This window comes from Myotis myotis, unplaced genomic scaffold (genome assembly GCF_014108235.1).
Source record: "Myotis myotis isolate mMyoMyo1 unplaced genomic scaffold, mMyoMyo1.p scaffold_m19_p_21, whole genome shotgun sequence".
Lineage (NCBI taxonomy): Eukaryota > Metazoa > Chordata > Mammalia > Chiroptera > Vespertilionidae > Myotis > Myotis myotis.
Window position 1 is genome coordinate 7,423,488 of NW_023416326.1, and position 23,180 is coordinate 7,446,667.

A 23,180-nucleotide genomic window follows, 5' to 3' on the forward strand; every position below is an offset into this window, starting at 1 on the left:
AGTAATGACATTTAGAAAGAGCCTCTTGCCTGGTCCCATTTTAATTTTTGAAAAGACCTTAGACCTTGCATCTGAGAATTGTAGTGTCTAGTGTGGAAGATGGCCTAGAGCTGTAGTTGGCAAACCACGGCTTGCAAGCCACATGCGGCTCTTTGGCCCCTTGAGAGTGGCTCTTCCACAAAATACCATGTGCGGGCGCACACGTACAGTGCGATTGAAACTTCGTGGCCCATGTGCAGAAGTCGGCATTTTGTGGAAGAGCTGGTATTTTGTGGAAGAGCCACACTCAAGGGGCCAAAGAGCCGCATGTGGCTCGCGAGCCGCAGTTTGCCGAGCCACAGTTTACCGACCACTGGCCTAGACCAGTACTTGTCATACTTGTTAGAGCGCTGGGGCTCCACAGAGCTGCTGTATTGCTCCTACGCTCTGCTTTTATCTGTCTCATATATTAGTCTGTTGCATAGAATTTTGTTTGGGAATGAAAAGTCCTGCTACCTAAAAAAAATAAAAATAAAAACGTTGAGATACATTGGACATTACATATGTTGATAGCAGATTGGGTGGGTGGGAGGAGACAAACCTACTTACTTAGCATTATTTACTTTTTGTGTTTCAATATTGCCAAAGCACTTACATCTCTTGGTTTAGAAAGTGTAGGTGACTATTTTATTTCTATGATTTAGATGGGAAACTGGTGAGAATTACAGTGAATTTGCTGACAGCCCCTTAATTATCCTGGGTTCTCCACTGCAATATGTAAATGTCTGTGAAAGCACAGTGACAGTGACAATATAAATTGCAAATCATGGACTCATTATACTAAAGTTGGCAACTTTGAAAAACTATTCCGGCAATCTGGTCACCGCAGCAGCTGAGGTACCAAAACCGGGTGCCATTCTGTTTACAGAGGGGTAATTTACCAGCCCCGGTAGTGGCCAGCTCTACTTGAAAGGCTGGTTACATCACTGCAGTTTTTACCACCTGCTTCATTCTGAAAAAAACACTCACTTGACAAATTTGCGGGCTTAAAATCAAAAGAAAGAAAAATTTAAAAATATGTGACAGCCCTAGTTATTTAGAATGAATTCCTTTCTATAGTCTAGGTTTCATAATCCATATTTGTGCACACTAAGAAAAAGTTTTGCTGCTCTCAATTCAAAGAAAACAGGTCCTTGAAGTTTAGGCCACATTTAAATAAAATTATACATTCTCTCCCCAAGCCCCAGCAGGAGTTATGCTTATAGCCAATGGGTGCATTTAATGTTCACTTTAGTAATTGGTAGGGGCGAGTCTTTGTGGAAAGCAAGGTAGTCCTGGGTGGTGCTGTTTTTGTTTTGTTTTAATTTCATGCTTCTCTTGGGAAATTAACCAGCTTGTCAAATGATGGTGTTGTTTTAGAATCAGCACCTTCCAGAGAGCAGTATTGGTGACTATGGGCCCCGTTACTATGGGGGAAGTTTTCAGAAAACCTAATTGGTAGGCAGATGCCTTTATGGTACAAAACAAACCGATGAGCTGGCATCTTGTCGGTGCCCAGTGTGTGCTGGTACTCACTGAACATTCTCCCGAGGGCTTTCCGGCCCACTCTCCAGCCTGGGCTTTTTTGACAAGTTGGAAATCAAGCTTTGTTGTTCATTATATAAGCAAATTAGTTCAACACTAGTTCACTGTGACCCGCACTGGCGAGGGGATTTCCTCATCTCTGCTGTTCCAGGCCATTGGTGATGTTACTTGTACTTGGACTCAAAACATCTTAAACATCTGACGTGGGACAGACCCACACTCTTGTATTATTTATTAGTTACTAGAGGCCTGATGCATGAAATTCGTGCAAGAGTAGGCCTTCCTCCCTCTGGCCACCGGCAGGCACCCGGGACCCGGGCTTCCCTTGCAGCCCCGGCTTAGTCCGGAAGGACATCTGGTCTAATTAGCATATTATGCTTTTATTTATTAGTTATTGTATTATTTGTCTTCTTCTGTAACCCACTTTTGTGAACACCTGTATGTAGTGTGCTGCCATTTGTGTTAGAAAAAGGGGGAAAGGGTAGTAAATGTATTTATTTGCATGTGCAGAAAGCCTCTCTGAAAATACAACCACAACTGATTGCCTGGCTTGTCTCTAGAGCAGCAGTTCTCAACCTGTGGGTCGCGACCCCTTTGGAGGTTGAATGACCCTTTCACAGGGGTTGCCTAAGACCATCGGAAAACACATATGTAATTACCTATTGTTTTTGTGATTGATCACTATGCTTTAATGATGTTCAGTTTGTAACAATGAAATTGGGGGTCACCACAACATGAGGAACTGTATTAAAGGGTCGCGGCATTAGGAAGGTTGAGAACCACTGCTCTAGAGTCAGCAGGGCAGCTAGAGGACAGGAGTATGAGAGAGACTTTCCAAAGCAGACCTTTTAAGATCTGTTGATTTTTTTTTTTTTAACTCTGGGAATTCACTTATACATAAATAATTTTTCAGTTGAAAAAATGAAAAAACCTTTCAGGTCAAGTAAAAAAGTGTCAGATGTAGCAAACAGTTCACAGATCCTACAGCCGTACTCATCAGATAGTTCTGTTTTGCTATCTGGCTGCAGACAGCCTGGCTGCCTCTGGCATAGGATTATTACTGCATTTTCTAATACTCAGTCATTTTCGGAGTGACCCTTATGTGATATTTAATGTCTTGCTAGTTTATATTTGTTTACGTTAAAAGTTTTTGGCATTAATATTCAAAGCTGAGGTTTGTATGTAGTGGACATTTTGCTGGTCATCTTTAACATGTTTTGATAAGAAATATTATTGAGACTTTATGAAATAATTGGGAAGATTTCTTGTCCCTTTTTTCTTCCCCCTCGCCCTTCAAGGTGGACAAGCTAAGTTTAAATAACTCTCGATATTGTTGCATATACAGTCTTTGCCCTGTTACCCACAGGAAGAAGAAGGAAACACTTGCAAAACACAAAAAACTTCCTGGCTTCAAGATTGCGTTTTATCCTTGTCGCCAACCAATGATCTTATGGTGATAGCCCGGGAGCAGAAAGCTGTATTTCTAGTGCGTGAGTATCTGTTATTTTCCAGTGGTCTTCATTTTAATGCATAGACTAGGACAGAAAATGTATTAGAGGGAAAGAAAAGATGTTATTTCTGTTGTGTGCATTATATGGTGGCATTCGAAAGTTCATGTTATATATTGTATAAAACTTTGTATTTCCTTTTTTGTATTTCTTTGTCTTTTTTCCTTTTCTGATTTTTCCCCGCTCTCAGTTTTTCTTTCTTGGCTGCACACACTTTAGCCATCTCTCTGTGGCACATCGGAGACATGGCTGGGCATTGCCCAGTCCTTGCAAGGGCAGCCAGAGCTCAGCGGGCCGCTGACCCTTTTTAGTAATAATGAGAGCGAGGAGATTGTCAACTATAATTGAAAACTCACAGTACTGCAATTTTCTATTTGGGACATAAGCGTTCAGCTCATGATGTTTGCTGAGGTTAAAATTATGGTTTGGGTATACAGAGCATAGGAAGACCTCACTGATCAAGATGAGATCCTATATTGAATGGCTGTGGGATGATCTTATAAAGCAGATTTACCCTCCAGTAGCATAAATCTAACAGGAAGTTTTCTTGTCATCTAAAGATAAAAGTAGTTTTATACATAAAATAGGTTGGGGGTATATATGAATTAATAACTTTATTATATGGATTTAATTAGAGGAAGGAGAGACGAAGGGTAGAGTTTTATAAATATCTTATTAAAATTTTTGAACATTCTCTTATATTTATGACCCAAATCTATTAATACAGAACTATTAAATTTTGTACTCATCCTTCTAAAGCAGTGGTTCTCAACCTTCTGGCCCTTTAAATACAGTTCCTCATGTTGTGACCCCCAACCATAAAATTATTTTCATTGCTACTTCATAACTGTAATTTTGCTACTGTTATGAATCATAATGTAAATATCTGATATGCAGGATGGTCTTAGGCGACCCCTGTGAAGGGTCGTTCGACCGCCAAAAGGGTCGCGACCCACAGGTTGAGAACCGCTGTAATCTAAAGGGAAAGAGTGAAATTTATAAATTATTGTTTTAGTATATTACAGTTATTTTATGTGATAACTTAATTTTTTCAGCAAAATGGAAATATAGTGATAAAGGAAAGGAAGAAATGCAATTTGCTGTTGGTTGGAGTGGCTCTTTAAATGTCGAAGAAGGGTAGGTACCGGTTCATTTTTTGCCTCTATGTGTGTTAAATGCGTATATGAAATTGTTTGAATTGTAAGCGAATCTATTTAAGTTTCATCTTTTGGAAAGTGTACATTCATTCCAACTTTGAGGTGGTAGAGCATGACTCAGTTAGCAAGTTTTAATTTTACTCATCATGTGATTTCTTAAAAACACACACAACTGTTTGGAGAGGATTTAAAGAAGAGGTCAGAGAGATTTTATAACATCTTTTCTACATTTTTTCTTTTCCGCCATCTTCCATTGCTAATTTTATTCAGCCAGAAAGTCAAGGGCAGTAATTGTCTTCTCTGCTTCGCTGGCATTGGACTTGTACTTAAAGGGGACAGTGCTACAGTAATTTTTTTTTCTTTTCATTTCTATTTTTATTTTTATTGAATTTATTGGGGTGACATTGGCTAATAAAGTTATATAGGTTTCAGGTGTGCAATTCCATAACACGTCATCTCTACTTTGTTTTCTGAGTTCACCACCCCAGGGCTACATTAATGCTTAGAACTCACAAATACTTCAAAAAAGCAAGTTGGTGAATTCAAGGTTTCCTGCTAACCCAGTAAGAGTCATACAATCAAATCTCTGACATGGTTACAGGATGGAGCTGCTAGCCTGAACCTGGAGCCAAAACTGTTTCGAATTGCATTTTTATGACCCAAAGCTCTCTGATAAAAATGAATACGATTTTTTAGACTTTGAATTCAGATAAAAGAAAGCCAAGTGGGAGCCCGTAGTACATGCCTGCACATTATAGATACTCTTATCAAAAAATGAAAATATTTCTCCTTACTAGTAAGTCATTTAGTCTAAAGCATTTCAAAGACACTTCATTTCTGCCACGAGTGCAGAGCAAACATACTGGCTGAATTCCTTTACAGACAACAAGCAAAAAGATTGACTGTGTTCAGTGATTCCCTGGCGTGTGGGCAAGAGTATTTCTAGTTTCTCCTAACGGTCCTGGGGTTCGACTGGTTAAATAATGATCAGTCAAGGAGTTATTTTATTTTCGGGCTTGTTCTCTGAGCTCCTGACAAATTTTTCAAGCCGACATGTCATGAAAAAAGAACCACTCGGGAACATCCATCCTAACCTGTGCTTAGAGATAGGTTATCAGGGCCAGTTTGTGCAAACTCTGAACGAAGCAGCCACTGGTTGAAGCACAGTAGGTCCCTGGAGTCTGTGCTCTGCAGACCTGCACTCCCGTGACCAACAGTGCCTCCTGCCCTCGCCCAAGTTCTCACTGATGCGGAGGAGAGGGGAGTGGGCTGTAGCGACAGCCTGGTGAGCTTTGATACTGTCTCAGTTCTGTGTACATAATCACAGTGTGTCGACAGGTTTTGCTTTCTTTACTTTCATGCTTTTCATGACAATACAGAATGAAAAATACTGCTTTTAAATTACCCTCAAGTGAATGTGGCATTGCCTTTCGTGAGAATGGATTTTATGGTCCTACTTACAGTGGAGTTTGTTTGTTTTAAATATATTTTTATTGATTTCAGAGAGGAAGGGAGAGGGGAGAGAGAGATAGAAACATCAGTGATGACAGAGAATCATTGATCGGCTGCCTCCTGCATGCTCCACACTGGGGGAATGGAGCCCACAACCTGGGCAGGTGCCCTTGGCCAGAATTGAACCTGGTACCCTTCAATCCGCAGGCCAGCGCTCTATCCACTGAACCAAACCAGCCAGGGCTTAAGGTGGAGTTTTACTGTGATTTTACTGAGGCACTGAATCAGACTGGTCCACAGAGCTCATCTCTCACTTACCGCCCTTTAACGTCACATTCGAGAGAAGTAAAAGCAGTCCATCCACTCATGAGATAAGCTCTCACTTTTGTTTTTGTTCTTAGGGAGCATGTCACCAGTGCCCTATGCATCCCGCTGGCAAGCCAGAAGCGGTAAGGATGGATAAGAGGGGTTTGTTTGCTTTGCTGTGATTGCTGGGCCGTTCCGGTCATGGCTTTTGTTTGTGGCAGGAGTTCCACGGGCCGCCCTGACTGGACCTGCATCGTGCTGGGCTTCACGTCAGGTTCCGTGCGCTTCTACACGGAGGTGAGCCCCGGGCCCCCTGGTCGGAAACAGCAGGGACTAGGACACCTAGTTAGGCACCACTGTAGTCGTTTGTGACTCCTTCCTGCCGGCTGGGAACGTGTAGTTGATGCTTTATGGGGGTGGAGGCTGGACAGGGGAGGGGCGGTGGTAGAAAGTTCTGGTAAGAGTGATACAGAAGAGAAACTGTATTCTTCTGAGAAAAGAGGACCTGGTGTCCGTGGAGAACTTATTGGGGATGCAGTACTCCTTGCCTGGCCGCACCGGCTCAGGTATGTTGGTGAGAAATCAAGCCGGGCCCTTCTCTGTGCCTCCTCCTAGAACGGTGTGCTGTTGCTCGCACAGCTTCTGAATGAGGACCCTGTGCTGCAGCTTAAATGCAGGACCTACGAGATCCCACGACATCCGGGCGTGACTGAGCAGGTATGTGAGAGTTCGTATTCAAGTACCAGTGGCTTTACCTGAAGTCGTGTCTTTCTCTGTATCAGGTGGAGAGGTAAAACTATCTTTGTCTGATGGCACAGTTAAGCTGTACGGTCACATTCTTGAGATACAACCAATTTACAGCTGAGCAAAGAGAATACCAGTCATGCTTTTACTTATTTAATGAAGTTTTGCATTAATTATTTAATGTTTGTTCTGCAGTCAAATAAAATATTTTAGTCAGAAGCCAAGAAAGGTTTCTTATTTTTAGAATTTAACAGTGACTTAAAACAAGAATGTGGCATTATATAACTTTATAATATAGTTTTAATTTGGATTTAAGTATCAAAATATATGTGCAAGGTGTCCCTCCAAAAATGTATCCACACTTTTTCCTGATAGCTCAATTGATTTTTCTTTCTTTTCAGATTTAATCCATTGGAATTAATAATTATTCAAACTATGTATACAATTTTGGGGGACACCCCATATATTCGATCCTTCCTTGTACCACCCTGCTTCCAAAGGTTTAAAGTTAACAGGTGTATATATTGTGTGCCTGTGGGGACTTAACTAGCATTATAGATGGAGTAGAGCTATGAGGACTGGAGCAATAGAAGAAATTAATCTTATAAGAAAGACTAAATTAATACCCATTAATTCCTATGAGAGAGTTAATTAGTAATGTAAAGCAATGCCTAGTTAATTACTGTGTAGCCATAATGAAAAACTACTTGTTCGCTTAGCAAAATGGAAAATCATGGACATATTATTGAATAATTAAAACATGTTATGGGATAATATATGTGGTATATTCTCACACAAAAGTGTATGATTATATGTGAGGATATGTACTGAGACCTGTCAGAGATTTCAGGTGAGTTTCCTTTTTTCTTTCTACTTTTATATAGTGTTTGTATTTGCGCAATGACTGTATTTTATTTTTATAAAATGTATACCTTTTTTGTTAATCTCACCTTGTATCCTAAAAGCATTATTCACCATGAACAAAAGTTTATATTCGAGAAGAATCTCAATTCCTTGGCCAAAAACTTTCTGAAATTAATTTTCCATTTATTTTTACTTTTCCTCTGCTTGTGTTGTTTTTTGTTGTTGTTTTGTGTTGGTGGTCGACAGTTGTCATAGTATTTTTTACTTTACATTAGTCATGACACTCAGCTCTAATAGGAAAATGGATACATTTATTTGGCAGTGATGATTTATTATTTTCTTCTTTCTTTGGTAGAATGAAGAGCTGAGTATATTATATCCTGCTGCCATTGTGACTATTGATGGATTTAGCCTTTTTCAGTCTCTTCGTGCATGTCGAAATCAGGTAGCAAAAGGTAATTTTTGGCAAGAAATAGCTAACTTGTGGTGATGTTTGTCTAATTTCATTTAACCTATTTAACCTGTGAGTTGCCAGAGGCGAGTGTGACCAGCACAGGAACAATGGGGTTGTTCACGGATTCGGCAAAATGTGCATCTCTAATAGACACGCTTTTCTACTAAGTCAGAATTCAGTTGAATTTTTATAGCTATTTCATAGTTTTTGAAATTTTGAAATTTAGCCCATTATAAACTGATTGTCTTGGGGACACTTAAAATAGTCACTATAGCCCGGCTGGCGTGGCTCAATGGTAGAGAGTCGATCTATGAACCAGGTCACAGTTCGATTCCCAGTCAGGTCACATGTCCAGGTTGCAGGCTTGATCCCCAGTAGGGGGCGTGCAGGAGATATCTGATCAATGATTCTCTCATCATTGATGCTCTACCCCTCTCTCCCTCTACCTTCCCCTCTCTGAAATCAATAAAAACATAAAATGTTATTACATTTTTTGTGATTTTTAAAAAATATAAAACTTCACTGTACTCATTATAGTGAAGTTGGTTTGTCTAATTTTTGTCTTTGACAGCTGCAGCTTCAGGCAATGAGAACATACAGCCACCACCGTTAGCTTACAAGAAATGGGGTCTGCAAGATGTTGACACTATCGTTGATCACGCTAGCATTGGTAAGTAAGCATTACTAGCTCAGTTCTTTTGAAATTTACTTTCTATTCCTTTTGATTGCAGGATCTCATTGATTCGAACTGTAGATTTATTCTTATGTGAAAAGAAAATGCATTGCTTTTAGTGAGACACGTGGAAGTTAGTTCAGACTTTCACTATTTGATTTGATTTTTCTGCAGACAAGTTTAATCATATAATTTCCCTATAGATTAGTGTTTTTAAAATGTAACCTTTAAGCCAGCAGAATATAGAGAAAAGCAGATTTCTCCTTGAAACCAGTATTTGAAGGCTCACCGTGCTAGGCCTCGGGAATAGAGCCAAGAAGACATGGTCGCTGCTGCCAGGAAGTGTGTGTGTCGTGGGAAGAAACCGTGGAATAGGTCCAGGACCACAACCGAACGGTCGTTGGAGTGGACGGTGGACTGCTGCGTTGGGAGCAGGGGGAGGCCCGGCACTGAGGGAGTGCGGAAGAAGGGTGGACTTTAATCCGGGACGGGAAGAAGAAGGACTTGGCCAAGAGAACAGACACAGAGAAGGCATTCTTGCCACGCAGGCATGAGGGTGGAAGTGCATCGTCTTCTGGAAAAACAGTGGATCCCAGGAGAACTGGCAGGAGCGAGGCCAAGTTTAGAAACAGGAGTCAGGTTTTGAAGGGCCCGGTGTGCTCTCCAGGAGGCACTGAGAGCCTTCCCACAGCCACACTGGGAGCCACTGAGGAATGGTGAGCAGGAGCATGACACTATCTCAGCCTGTTAGGAAAACCACTGGTGGAAGTTCAGAGGTCGCGATGTAAGGGTCAAGACTAGGAAATGAGTACAGTAGGGAAGTGCAATAATCTTGGGAAGAAGTAATGGGCTCCCGAGTTAGGGTAGTGAAACGGGGTGGAGTTGAAGAACATGCTATTTTAATATTTTTTCTATTTGTCAATGTAATATTTGCTTGTTAAAAATGTAAATAGTACATAAACAGGTAAAGAGAAAAGGAAAACAGTATCCCCTTACATTCTACCATCTAAAGATACTTATCATTGGCATTTTTGTAAACATTCGTTCAGAATTGTATGTGTGCCATTATGTATGGTTATGTAGACAGGCTTTCAAAACTAGGATTATTCATACCAACTATTATAGCCCTTTTCTTATCAACATATTATAAAGAGGCTTTCACATCAATTTTGCCAAATGTACGTTTTTATCAGAGTCCTAATAGAAGACAGGTGACATCTTAAAAATAGCATCATTGAAAGGGGGTTATTTGCAGAGAAACTATTTATAAAGTGTGAGACCCACCCATTCGGGATAGGGTCTCAGGGCTGGTTAACAGCACAGCTGTTACCCACTCCCAGGCCTAAGAGATGAGGGCCCAGAGCAGCGCCAGGACTTGGGGGTGAGGAGTAGGCTCAGCACCTGAGAGCAGGCTCTGTCTCGGGTGCAGGCAGGGGAGCTGGAGAGAGGTGGACAGAGTTGAGACGTCCTTTGCCCTTGCGAAGGGATGGGCTTTTGTTCAGTGGTCATGGGAAGTAGGTATCCTGACCTCATTCTCCTTACTCTCTTTGACCCAGCTGTCTGACCCCAACTGCAAGTCCTCAGGATCGGCACACTGGCCCCGGGAGTGAGCAGGGAGAGAGGGCAGGAGTGTGAATCTAGAGGCCAAAAAGTAGATGTTGGACAGATGGTCTGTTTACTGTTGCATAGGATTGTATGCAATCCTCTGTGTTAACACCTTACTGGTAGACATTCAGTTTGTCATGACTCTTTTGCTAAAATAAAATTGCAACAAAACTCCAAAGTGTTGAGTTCAGTTCAGGGTAGCATCCCTGTGCTGTTAATTAAACTTTGGAACATTGAAACAGGCTAGGATAAATGAGTGGGTAGAAAAATCTGACTCTATTCATTTATCTCCCAGCCTACAAAATGAAGAAAAAAAAGTGCAGTGGACTTTATGCAAAGGTTTGATTAGTTCATTCAGCAAATAAATGAACAAGTGCCTGTTGTGTCCCAGCAGCTAATATTGGCGCTAGAAATGCAAGGCAGACGGATGAAGTGTACATTCTGGTGATAAGGAGACAAACAGTATGGTAACAGCAGAGTGTTAGACGCATCAGGAGTAAATCATCAGAGTTGTGATAAAGGAAGAGGGTACTCCAGGGGGGCCTGTGAGGAAAGGCCTGTCCAGGGAAGTGGCATTCAGACTGAGACATGAGGGTGAGGAGGAGCCAGCTCTGGGCAGAGGCGCCAGGAGAACATTCTCAGCGGAGGGAGCAGTGAAGATAAGATGTAATGGTTCATAGCTTAGAGGACTTACAGGTGCACTTTTAACCTTACAAGTACATTGTGATAATTACTTTTGTAGCTTTTAAAAATGACTTCTATCTGTGAAATTGAGCGGTTAATGTCCTCGAATGGAATTGAAGTAAACATTCAATGGCCTACACTGACAGGGTCCTTTCAGTGCGTTCAGGTCATGCCTTGTTGTCGCTTGATCACTAGGTATTATGACGCTGTCCCCTTTCGATCAAATGAAGACTGCCTCCAATATCGGCGGATTTAACGCAGCCATTAAGAACAGCCCACCTGCCATGTCTCAGTACATCACTGTCGGGTCCAATCCGTTCACTGGCTTCTTCTATGCTCTAGAGGTAAGAGGTTCCTCGCTGGTCATGGGTAAGGCCGCAGACTGAGTTTTCACCTTGTCTAAAAATGGCTGTGGTACCTGAGCCTTACAAAGGTTGAGCAGTTTACGTTGCTGAGTTTCAGTCTAAGCTCATATGAATCTCCGCTGGCTTTCTTCTCAATTCTTTAAATTAACTGAAAGGTACTGAAGGCAGTGTAAACAACTGAACTTTGTTTCTGTGGCCCGAGTTCGTGGACACCGCGTTGCCTTGGATACTGTGGGGTGGTCAGAAGCTCGGGGTGTGGACCAGCCCCCCCGGGTTTGCATCTGTGAGGATTGTCAGGACAGAACTGGCTGCCAGCTGTCGTTATCCACGTGGTGAAAATGGCTCCTTAAAACAGGAGACAGTTAGATTTGGCAGCTCTTACTTCTCGCTTGAAAAGCAGCCTTCTCAGAATTGCCTAACCTATCTTTTTACTTTAGTAAAATATATATATATATATTTTTTTTAAAGAGGGCAGAGAGCAAGTTGTGTATGGTTGGGAAATCCACAGCCCTGATATAGTAATGCCATTTTAATATCCTAGTTTAAAAGTTTCAATTAAGTTACAACTAAAAGAGGGAACTCCTAAAGATAAAACGCCAGTGGCTTTGACGTTGACACTTTGATGACACTGCTACCTCCTGAAATAAAGTGACTATACTCCCCTTAAGGAGCTGCATAGGTTCTTGCTATCCAGGCTTTACAGCTTTTTCAGACTTTATAACGCAGGCCTCGTTTAGAAAGGCTTAGAAAGCTACCCTGTTCCTTTGTCAGCGGGCACGTGTTCTGTCTTCCAGGGAAGCACACAGCCGTTGCTCTCTCACGTTGCCCTCGCCGTTGCCAGCAAACTCACTTCTGCTCTGTTTAATGCCGCCAGGTAATCGCATAACAATTACATTAAGCTGTCTCTACTTTGTCTAGCTTGGTTTGGCTTCTAATGTGATAGTCTGCACTTGGACGCTCTGCGAGCCCCGGTTTTATTCTCACGCTCTCTTTCCAGTGGTTGGCTTGGTTGGAAGAGTAGGCACGAGGAAGAAGCTGTCCAGAAGCAAAAGCCAAAGATGGAGCCAGCCACCCCATTAGCTGTAAGGCAAGTCGGCCATGCTCTTCTCAAACTGGGGTGGTTTTGGAAACGTTCTGTGGGATTTAGGGTCTTTCGATGAGCTTAGCTGATTCGTTAACCTTATGAGTCTTTGGAGCCTCTAAAAGTCACTGGTATGGGATGACTTTTCCAGTAGAATGTAAACTCCCGAGGACAGCCGTTCTTGCCTGTTTCATTCACTGCTGTCTCCCTGTGACATCACAGGGGCTCAGTATGTATTTGTGTGTGTGTGTGTGTGTGTGTGTGTGTGTGTGTGTGTGTTGTTGTTGTTGTTTTACAGATACCTGTAAACTTAGCTTCTAAGTCGCAGGAACATTAACTCTGTGATAGCTGATGAATTTCTTTTTAAAAATAGTTTGGTTTGTCAGTAAGCTATAAAAATAAAAAATAAAAATACTTAGTAATTTCTTTAAAAAAAAAAAAAAAGAAATGAAAACAGGAGCCCCCTGCATTCAGGCCCTCTTCAGAATGCTGGCTTTGCCTCTTTACTTACCTCCATCCTTAGTGCTGTCAGGTTTGGAGAGGAGAAGAGGTGTTTTTTGCTAGATTTTGTTTTAAAATTATTTTTTATTACCTAATATAAAGAACCACCATGAAGGGAAGTAGAAACACTCCCTTCCCCCTTTTAGATATTCTTTACCTAAAGAGATATAACTAATTATGCTACCAAAACTTATTAAAGTTTCTCTCCTAAGGTTTTTTCATCTTATTTTAAAATATGCCACATTTTTAAATTCATTCAGGAATCAAGAAATAAACCAAATGGCCCGATGCATCCCCAACAGATGTAGCGAAGTTGAGCCCTTTGTTTGCCTCAGGGACTGTCATCAAAGTGAGCTCTCCTGGTCCTTTCTCAGTACCGTTCGCTCTTACTGTACTTACAGCTCTAGTGCGATTGGTTGGTTACAGACCAGGAGCAGCTTAGAGAGAAATATTTAGAAGGGAAGTTCTCCCTTCAAGCTAATTAACATTGGTATCAGCAAGATGTGATACCCAGCAAAGAGAAAACAGGTTAGGAATAAGAACTTAAAACAGACGGCACATGCCTGTGGAGGAGCCAAGTTTTCTAAAATTTCGCTGGTTGTGAGGGTGTTTTCCATGACATACCGCTTAATCAAGGAGAGATGGTTATGACGCACTTGATGTTCCCTGAAAAATAAGGTCGTGCGTATTTACATAGAAAACCTATAACATAAATAGATGTTTTCATTTTATAACGGAGGAAACTTCTTATAGTGCAAACTGTCATATGTAGGTAATTATTAGTCCATGCAAGGTTCGTATTTCTTTATGTAAAAGTAGATTCAGCCTATGTCATTTACACATTTCATGATTGTGGTATATATCTCTAGATTGGAATGTGATTTGAGCTTTTTGTTTTCTTTTACATTTCAGGTTTGGGCTTCCAGATTCTAGACGCCACGGTGAGAGCATTTGTCTGTCTCCCTGTAACTCTCTGGCAGCAGCAACGGATGATTTTGGCAGAGTTATTCTATTGGATGTAACCAGAGGAATCGCAATACGCATGTGGAAAGGTATGTCCTTACAAACATCCAGGAAAAAAGCTTAATTTGTTTAAGCAAATAGTTGAGCAACATGATCATTCTTTAGCTTCTGGTTGATCTGTCTAATCCTTTATGCTTTTTTTTTTTTTTTAACATGAACTGGGATTGGCAACACTTGATCCAGAAATCCAGTTGATATGTCTTTAAGTTTGATGAACTCATAGGCCCGTCTAACCTCTTTTTTATGTTCTTTTCAATTCTCTCTGTCATTGTCAATTTCTGAACTCAGTTTTTTTGCCCCGGCCACATTTATTCCACTTCACAAGGCTATGTTTGAGTCAGATGTTCTCCCCAAAGCTAGAATGCCGAGCCTTTCAGATTTAAGAAGCAAAACCTAGCGAAATCCATCTTCGCTGGCTTGATTTCTCTACCGTATGCTTGGCCACTTCACTTAACGTTATTGGTAACTGTGTCAATTGGGAGTTGCATTTGGCTGCTAATATCAGATCCAAGTACAGGATTGATGTGAAATCACCACAGTGTCCTCAGGAACCCAGTGTCCTTCCATGTAGCTTCCCCACTCAAGGTCCTCTCATGGTGCAAAAGGCTGCTGGAGCTTCAGCCCTCTTGTCTGTATCCCATGACGGAAGAAGGGAAAGGAGTCAGTCTACTTTGAAGATACTTCCTGAAGCCCTCCAACCTTTTTCGATAAGATATTAGCCAGAAGTTAGTCACATGGTCTTACCTAACTGTTAGGAAGGCTTGAAAATATGAAGTTACATTGTCGACCTGAACAAAATAAAAAGTCTTTGACGAAGGAAGAAGTGGAGACTGCATCGTTGGGAATCACCCGAATAACAGCATGTGAGCACAGGTTGGAAACCACAGTTATGGTGCAGTCTGGTCTGCACTTGGCATAATGGACTCGAGGACATTAAACTACCCTGGACCGGATGGAGTCCATTCTCATCTTGCTGACGAATTCCTACAGCAATCACTGGCCACGTGCCTCAGTGTCTGCAGAAGAGGGTTCAGTGCTATAGACACATCATTCCTCCGTGATGTTCGTCTTCTGTAGCAACATCAAGTCTGTGTTCTCAGCAAGACTTGCCCCGAACCTGAAAGGCGCAGGTGTGCCAACTGGCCCAGATCCCCTGTGATGGGCGTGTTGCTGGCCTTGCTGCTCACCTTTTGGCCCCCAGTGCAATCAGTTCTCCTCCCTGTGCTGGGAAGAGAGGCATCGATGGCCTGTGAGAGCGGCCACCTCCCTTCACTCTGCGGCCCACACTTTCCCTCCATCTGCCCACCACCAAGGAACTTGAGTAACAGGAAATCAGTTTGATCTCTTCCTTAAAGTTTAAACTGATAAGAACAGATACTACACTTGATCTTAGCCAAAAGGCCGAGAAGTGATAAAGTTTAAATGGACTGTTGTTTCAAAACCCAACCTGATCATCTCCCCAGAGTGTTTTAAAGGAAGAGAGTTTTTAAAGAGAGGGAGAGAAGGGAATCAGATGGGAGGTTCACGAGGCTTCAATGACACCTGTTTTCTTCTTAAAGAAAAAAGCAATATGAAGCAAACTGAGCAAAATACAAGATTTAATAAGACTTCTTGGTTGATTCTATATTTATTATAATGGTTAGTAGTTTCTGTTTAAGATATTTCATAATTTAAACATAAAGTTTTATAGCTTTTCTTAAATTCCTCCCCACCCCCCAAAAAATCCCATAGTGCTTGAGAAGGCTACTGTTAAACTTACATTAATTTACCAATTAGCATCCCTTTCTCCTGTCTTCAGGGTATCGGGATGCCCAGATTGGTTGGGTCCAGGTGGTAGAGGACCTCCACGAAAGAGTCCCAGAAAAGGGGGATCCCTCCCCCTTTGGGAGTCCCCAGGGCCCCAGTCGAGTGGCTCAGTTCCTCGTGATCTACGCGCCGAGGAGGGGGATTTTGGAGGTGTGGAGCACACAGCAGGGACCCAGAGTGGGCGCTTTCAACGTGGGCAAGCACTGCAGGTGAGCTGCAGGACTCCCCTTCCTGGTGCAGCAGAGCTTCATCCAAGTAAAGCTTTCATTCAGCCTGCTTATTCGTTTGCAGGTTGTTTGAGACACATGTTCTTTATTACGGTTTTTCCTGCAAGTGTGTGATAACAGAGAAACCTTCTTGAAAAGGCCGCGATGTGCTACCAAATGACTTAGCTTTGGTGCTGCCTTTTGTCCCGTCCCTCACGCTGTGGAGGCTCCGGAGGGAAGATGCCTTCAGATGTCAGATGCTTTGTTTGCCGTTGCAACACGGGCCTGTGTTCATTTCCTTTTCTAGCACAGTTTTTAAAAATATGTTTGTAATGATTTTTAGAGAGAGAGGAAGGGAGAAGGATAGAGAGATTGAATTATCGTTGCGAGAGAAACGTCCATTGGCTGCCTCCTGCACTCCCCCTACTGGGGATCGAGCCTGTATCTCTGGCATGTACCCTCAAACCAGCGACCTCTTGGTTCATTGGTCGATGTTTAACCACTGAGCCACACTGGCCGGGCTCTAGCACATTTTAACAGGCAGCACTCTGCCAATCGAGTCCCGCTTCACTTCCGTTTTGGTATCCGTTTATATTATTTGCCTTATTGATGCTTCTGCATTGCTGTAATGTTGGGTCCCAGGCTATAATAGAAGCCCCTAGTGGCATTCCTTTCTCTGATGTGGTCACCATATTGGTGTGTGATTTCTTTGTATATACAGGCTCCTGTATCCTGGCTATAAAATAATGGGCTTAAATAACGTCACCAGTCAGAGCTGGCAGCCACAGACCTACCAGATCTGCCTCGTGGATCCCGTGTCTGCAGGTGTGAAAACGGTGACTGTTCCTTTCCATCTGGCGCTGAGGTGAGGCTTCTCGGGTGTCCCTCGCTGGCGCCCCGCTACTAACTCATCCCACCCGCATCTTGCTAGTAGTTTTGCAGTTATTGTTTTCCTGTGTGTGTGTTTTCTTATGAGACTGATACCTTTAAATTTAAGTAGGAAGAGAGTAAAGGACAGGGCACAGTCGGAGGGTCAGAAGTAGAAGGAAGCAAGGTCACATTTGTAAGAACGTGTTGTGTTTACTGTTTCAGTGACAAGAAGAGCGAACGGGCCAAGGACATGCACTTAATGAAGAAATTAGCAGCCTTGCTGAAAGCAAAATCTCCCAGTCTTGGTGGGTGTTTTCTAGTAAAAATGCTAAAGCATACTCTGTTATTCCTTAAATTAATATTATTCTCTAACTTGGGTGGGACACATGCGGCCCCTGGGCCACATAAGGCCCACAAAACCCTTTGGTCTGGCCTTGCCAAGGCATTAGGGGTGAGTTAATGACATGTTTGACCAAATACAGCCGGCTAATGTTTAAGGTGATAATTGTGTATGGTCCACAAAAGATGTTATAAATATCCTCATGGCCCTTGGCAGAAAGAAGGCTCCCCACCCCTGCTCTAAATGGAGCCGTCAGACACTGGATCGCGTTCATGAGCTGTGACGGCTCTTCAGAAGGAGGCGAGGCGCAGGCGCTCACTGTGCTGTCCAATGGAGTCGCCCTCTCAGGGTGTGTGCACATCTGTAACAGTAGCGCCAGAGACCCAGACACCCTTCAAGCAGACGGGCAGTACACATAGATCCCTTTTTCTTTCAGAATAAAATTTGCCTGCAATAAAAGTGGAAATTTTACTTTGCTTAATTTTCTCTTTCTAGATTCGGTTGAAACAGAAATAAAGGAATTAATTCTCGATATAAAGTACCCTGCAACCAAAAAGCAGGTGAGTGTATATGTGAAGTTTCCTGCTGAGTAGCTATTCCAGTTCCCTCCGGAGAAAATCTTTATTTTCTTCGTTCCCCTCCAAGCACGAAAGGCTAGCCTTCCTTTTGTGTTCTTACTCATGTTCATCCTTTTTTATATTCCCACACGGCCGTTCCTGCTGTCCCTTTTTTCCTTTCTTTTTTTAAAAAGTCAGTAATTCTACCACACAGGCAAGTGCATGTGTTTTACACACACACACACACACACACACACACACACACACACCGTGCATGCCATCCGTTGAGATTAAGGAATAATAACATAAACCCACGTGCTGACCACCAGGAGCTCTGAGGAGCCCCCATGTCCCTCATCAGCTGTGCCCCCTCTCCCCCTCTCCCAACCCTCAGGGACCAGTGTTCAGAATGTTGCTTCTCTTGCTTTCCTTTTGAGTTATGTTATTTTTACGTGGCTCCTTTAAAGCTGATGGATGCCCTCTCCGCCTTTTCAACTGTATGTAAAAGGAGTCACGCCCCACTTCTGTGACATCACCCCTTCCCCGTGTGTCTGGGCCTCCCCCACATTGACGCACAGGCTGCCTCGGACGGTGCCCTGCGATTCCACTGACTGCAGTTTAGTCACCTCCCGCCCGTGGACACTTAGGGCATTTTCAGTTTCCTGCTGTGAGGAGCTGTGAACTGTGACCATCCTTCTGTGTGTCTCCTGGTGCCCGTGAGCAGGACTTTCTCTGGGCATCGGAGGTCTTGCTCCCTGGCACATGTCGTCAGCTTGACTCAAAAAGCTTTTCTAAAAATTCTCCAAAAAAAAAAAAAAAGAAGCATTGTTTCTCTTGTGTTTCTACCTAAGGGGCTTGCTAGGCTCGGAGCCTCTTCGCTGCAGCGGTTGGTGGCAAATTGCTTCTGGACATCCTGTCCTGACTCACGTCTACTCGTACTGCGTAAGGGACCCTGCGCTCCCCGCCTCCACACCACGGCTCTAATGTGGTGCCTCATGATTTCTTTCACGACCACCCCTGTCAGTCCCCTCGTAATGCTCAGTCCCAGCTCCCCTGCCTTCCAGACACTTCGCCACGGATGCAGCGAGCTCCTCCCCCGCCACTCATCGCGCTAGTATCGCCACAGCTGATGCTAGTCATGGCTCCCCGCCTTTTCATCTGCCCCTCTGTTGAGCTCCTTCAAGTGGGGACCTCACTGAATGTGTCATTTCTATAATCCTCAGTGTCTGAAGCCAGGCTAGATACGTGGGAGGATTCAATGACTGACTACTGATTTCTTTTTGCCTTTTATTTTTTAAAACACGTTGTATTGTTTTATTGTAGAACAGGCAAGTCCCTCTGACTTTCAGTCGAGTTTTCCATCCCACTGACAGCTTGGCTCAAAAAGCTCTTATAAAAAAATCTCAAAAAGAAAGAAGCGCTTCTCTTGCATTTATCCCTCAGAGGGCTTGCTAGGCTCAGAGCCTCAGGGCTCTCCTTTCCTCAGAGCAAGTCTCGGGTATCAAGGATGGCACTCTCATGACAAGGTGGGCATCTAGGCAGGCAGCTCGGAATCAGTAGCAGAAAGGGGGCGGTCATAACCACACACGCCTTCTCGTTTTCACCCCATCTTTCTTCTCTCACATCCTGGGAATCTTGAGCATAGTGCAAACTGTCGTCTTGACTGTTATTGTTGTTACTATACTGCTGAATTGTGTATGAAGTTATGAATTTTTAAAAAATGCCAGGAAACCTAATAGTGAAAGTTGTGTGTTGTTTTTGACACTAAGGGGAGAAAAGAAACTAGTTTTGACTTGGGAAGACTGAGTGGTAGAGAAGAAAGCAAGCCAGCTGCCGGCTTGTGTCAGAGTAGACAGAGCAGATGCAGATGACATCTGCCAGGGTATTTGCCACATGTGGTCACTTTCTGTATAGTCTTCAGGTAGCTGTGTCATCATAGGCCTGGCTGGCCTCTCGAGCCACCTGCTAAGCCTGATTTTCCCCACAAACACACAGCTGGTGTGTCTCATGCTACATTCTCAGCCTAACCTTTTACACTCACCTCATCAATAAAAATCCAATTTAATGTGCTAATATGAAATGATAATATGAGCTGTAACTGCTGTGTCCAACCCTTTGGGGACTCTGATGGTTGCCTCTTTAGGCATGAAGAGAGATTTGGGAACTGGTGATAAAGCTCTTAAATTTCGCCGAAACCGGTTTGGCTCAGTGGATGGAGCGTCGGCTTGCGGACTGAGAGGTCCCGGGTTCGATTCCGGTCAAGGGCATGTACCTGGGTTGCGGGGCACATCCCCGCAATGTGCAGGAGGCAGCTGATCGATGTTTCTCTCTCATCGATGTTTCTAGCTCTCTATCTCTCTCCCTTCCTCTCTGTAAAAAATCAATAAAATATATTTTAAAAAAAAAGAAAAAGCTCTTAAATTTCTACCAGGGGGAAGGAAGGGGCAGGTGCGGTGAGTATATATACGGTACCCCCAAAACATGTATACACACTTTAACAGCTGATAACTCACTTAATTTTCACTTCTTTTTAGGTTTAATTTGAAATAATGGGTGAAGCCAGTCTTAAGTTTTGAACAAAGAAACTTATCCACTAGACTTTCTAAAGGTGATACATACAAAACCAGCAACAGTTGACGAATTGAGGGCCCACAAATACCCAATGAGATTATTCTTGATGTTTGCAATTCCACTGCTTCACATTATCAGCAGTTCCTGGACTAGAACGGTCATCAATTTGAAAACGCATTGACAAAAAAAATCATTCATTTCTGTAGGTCCTTTTAAATTTTGAAAATGAACTGTATGCTAATAAACACTAACTTTATAATCATTCAAAGTGTATACATTTTTGGGGCACACCCTATATATCTAGACTGGCCTAGATTCAGTCAGCCCCATCCATATGCAGTAATTAAGTTGTCACTGACATGACAACAGCCTCTACTTTTCGTTGATATTTACATAATATAGACTTATTCAAACGCATCTTATTAGTGAGTAGCTTACCTCTCTTTCTAATTAGTCTTGGCTATTCTGTTAAACACCAGTCGCTTTTGGTTGTTTCATTCTCCTCTGAACTTTTTGTCATATCATGTTCGGCATGACAAGAAATTGATTACATATTACTTACGATGCACCCTTCACTCACAGGTATATATACTAATGCAGCTTACATATGGAGCTTCCCTTTGAAATGTGGTGTAGTGAAAGTGGAGGCATCAATGTCAAATATAAACAAATAATTGCCTTCTAATGACTTGGATTGCTACTTTCTTCTAGGCTTTGGAAAGCATTTTGGCAAACGAACGTCTACCATTTTCCTGCCTTAGAAACGTCACCCAAACTCTCATGGACACTTTGAAAAATCAAGGTAATCAGATTGTCCTAATTGGTGGTTATGGTCTCACTTCATTGTATAACTGATCGTAGAAGTAGAAAGCTATCCACGGCTTATGATGCTCTCCTATTACTTCAAGGTGGAAATAAAGTACTTAAGATAAAAGGAAACTTCTTTCATACCTTTAAGATTTGGGGACTTTTTTATTCCCTGTTCTTGGTATGAGTTGCTCTTTATCTGAGCTTTTTAATCTTGGGGAAAAAAACTAATTGATAGGAATTGTACTTTTGGTCTCTTTGCCACCCTTTCTTGAGGATACATCTGGCACAGTCCACAGTTTCTGGTTGAATCGTCATATCTTTGACCACCACGATAGCAGCTTTAATTGGTTATCTTCAGTGTGAGAGTCTAATAGGCAGTGATGAGTCATGGACTGAGAGAGGACATTTTCAAAGCTGTTTCCAGATCATTTATCTAAACTGGAATATTAGACCAAGATATTTCTTTTTTTTTTTTTCTTTTTACTGTTAGAGTACCTCATTTCATTTAAAAATTTAAATATTTTGGCCATGATAGAAAAATTATTTTTGCCTTATTTATCGTCTATAGTGTAAGCTTCCCAGTATTTAACAAATTAGAGCAGGGAATTAGGTAATATTAAGAGACTTAATGGAGAAAACCCTTTTGTGAATCTGGGAAACATCTCTTTACTGCATGTTGCCTTTTAGAGGTGGAGTCTGTTGACGAAGGACTGCTCCAGTTCTGTGCCAGCAAGCTGAAGCTGCTTCATCTTTACGAGTCCGTCAGTCAGTTAAACGCCCTTGGTTCTCCTGCAGACACGTCGGTCTCTGAGAACGTGAGTACTCCCACTACCCACTCGACAAAATCGTCTCCCCGATTATTTTCAGTTTCTCAAATTGGTAGTAAAGAAGTAGAAAATGGAAAAATTTTGTAAAGCTTACAGGTGTATTTTCTTTACAAGACTCCCTGCTGGTTCTCTGTGTCTTGCTGCTAAGTTTATATTATATATGCCAGAAAAATTAAAGTTTATTGTTAATCCATTTACACTACCCTAGAAGCTTCTAGTTTTTCTGAACTCATTTTTTTTAATCCTCACCTGAAGCTATTTTTTCCTTTGATTTCTAGAGAGAATGGAAGGGGGGAACAAAAGGGAGAAAGAGAGAAACATCGATGTGAGAGAGACATCGATTGGTTGCCTCCCGCACTTGCCCCTACCGGGGCTGGGGATTGAGCCTGCAACCCAGGTATATGCCCTTGACTGGGAGTCAAACCCAAGACACTTCAGTCCACAGGCCGACGCTCTAACCACTTAGCAAACTAGCCAGGGCCTGAAATCATTTTTTAATTTACTACTTATAATACAACTTCTGGACAACATTTGCCAGTTAAAATAGAGTCAGCTTACCGAAGTAGCAAAACTTTAATTTCCTTTAAAGAAAAAAAATGATTCTGCCAAACAGAGAGACCACATTTTCTGTGTTGTTGTCAGCAAACGCATACAGCTCATCTGTTGTGTACACATAAAGAAATGAATTTTTAAAAGACTATCGTACATCTAAGTGTTTACAATAATTATAGTAAATGTTCTATGCTTTTATTCCATAAAACGTAACATAACAAAAGTGATAGCACCTGGTAATCTCTATTTATTACAGTGTAGTATCATTCATTTCTGAGGCGTGTATATAAAATCCTTACATTCCATACAGAGAAATGAAGTTTCTTTAATGGGGACTAGAGAGAAGTATGTCCCCTCTCCCACTCCAGTTTCTGTGTTACTGTGGCCATCTGTCTGGTTTTACTGATGTCAGGTCACTGGTAGTTCTTTTAAGAAAATTATCTGGCGCATCTGAAATGTACTTTAAACATGCATACATGAATAACAATTTCTTAAACATAAGAATAAGAGAAGATTTTTCTCTCTGTAATGGAAACAACTTCCACATTCTAGCATCTTTTTTATCTTTGGGATTATAGATGGATTTTACAAAGCACTTGAACAGTAATATATTCATAGTATTCTGTGACTGCTGTTGCACATGACAAAGCCATTTTCCAGG

At 42.2% G+C, this 23,180-nt stretch overlaps 1 protein-coding gene, 1 non-coding gene and 1 pseudogene across 5 annotated transcripts in view; 2 read left to right on the top strand and 1 right to left on the bottom strand.

Moving 5' to 3' along the window:
* RAB3GAP2 (RAB3 GTPase activating non-catalytic protein subunit 2) overlaps positions 1 to 23,180 on the top strand; it is a 57,752-nt gene that overhangs the window by 13,148 nt on the left and 21,424 nt on the right. For 3 of the 4 annotated variants that reach the window (XM_036354986.1, XM_036354987.1, XM_036354988.1), the window contains exons 3-19: positions 2,930 to 3,053; positions 4,127 to 4,208; positions 6,082 to 6,129; positions 6,208 to 6,283; positions 6,602 to 6,703; positions 7,950 to 8,049; positions 8,620 to 8,718; positions 11,206 to 11,354; positions 12,170 to 12,249; positions 12,373 to 12,462; positions 13,870 to 14,009; positions 15,779 to 15,995; positions 16,714 to 16,857; positions 17,085 to 17,167; positions 17,698 to 17,762; positions 21,042 to 21,132; positions 21,828 to 21,955. In XM_036354986.1, coding sequence (XP_036210879.1) covers positions 2,930 to 3,053; positions 4,127 to 4,208; positions 6,082 to 6,129; positions 6,208 to 6,283; positions 6,602 to 6,703; positions 7,950 to 8,049; positions 8,620 to 8,718; positions 11,206 to 11,354; positions 12,170 to 12,249; positions 12,373 to 12,462; positions 13,870 to 14,009; positions 15,779 to 15,995; positions 16,714 to 16,857; positions 17,085 to 17,167; positions 17,698 to 17,762; positions 21,042 to 21,132; positions 21,828 to 21,955 — 1,818 coding nt within the window. Of the gene's footprint in view, positions 1 to 2,929; positions 3,054 to 4,126; positions 4,209 to 6,081; positions 6,130 to 6,207; positions 6,284 to 6,601; positions 6,704 to 7,949; positions 8,050 to 8,619; positions 8,719 to 11,205; positions 11,355 to 12,169; positions 12,250 to 12,372; positions 12,463 to 13,869; positions 14,010 to 15,778; positions 15,996 to 16,713; positions 16,858 to 17,084; positions 17,168 to 17,697; positions 17,763 to 21,041; positions 21,133 to 21,827; positions 21,956 to 23,180 lie in introns of those variants that run through there. The other variant, XM_036354989.1, reaches the window with a different exon arrangement.
* LOC118678990 lies at positions 10,498 to 10,630 on the top strand. The gene has a single exon (XR_004975085.1). It is a non-coding gene; the product is annotated as a small nucleolar RNA SNORA36 family (small nucleolar RNA).
* Positions 15,185 to 15,393, bottom strand: LOC118678996 (annotated as a pseudogene).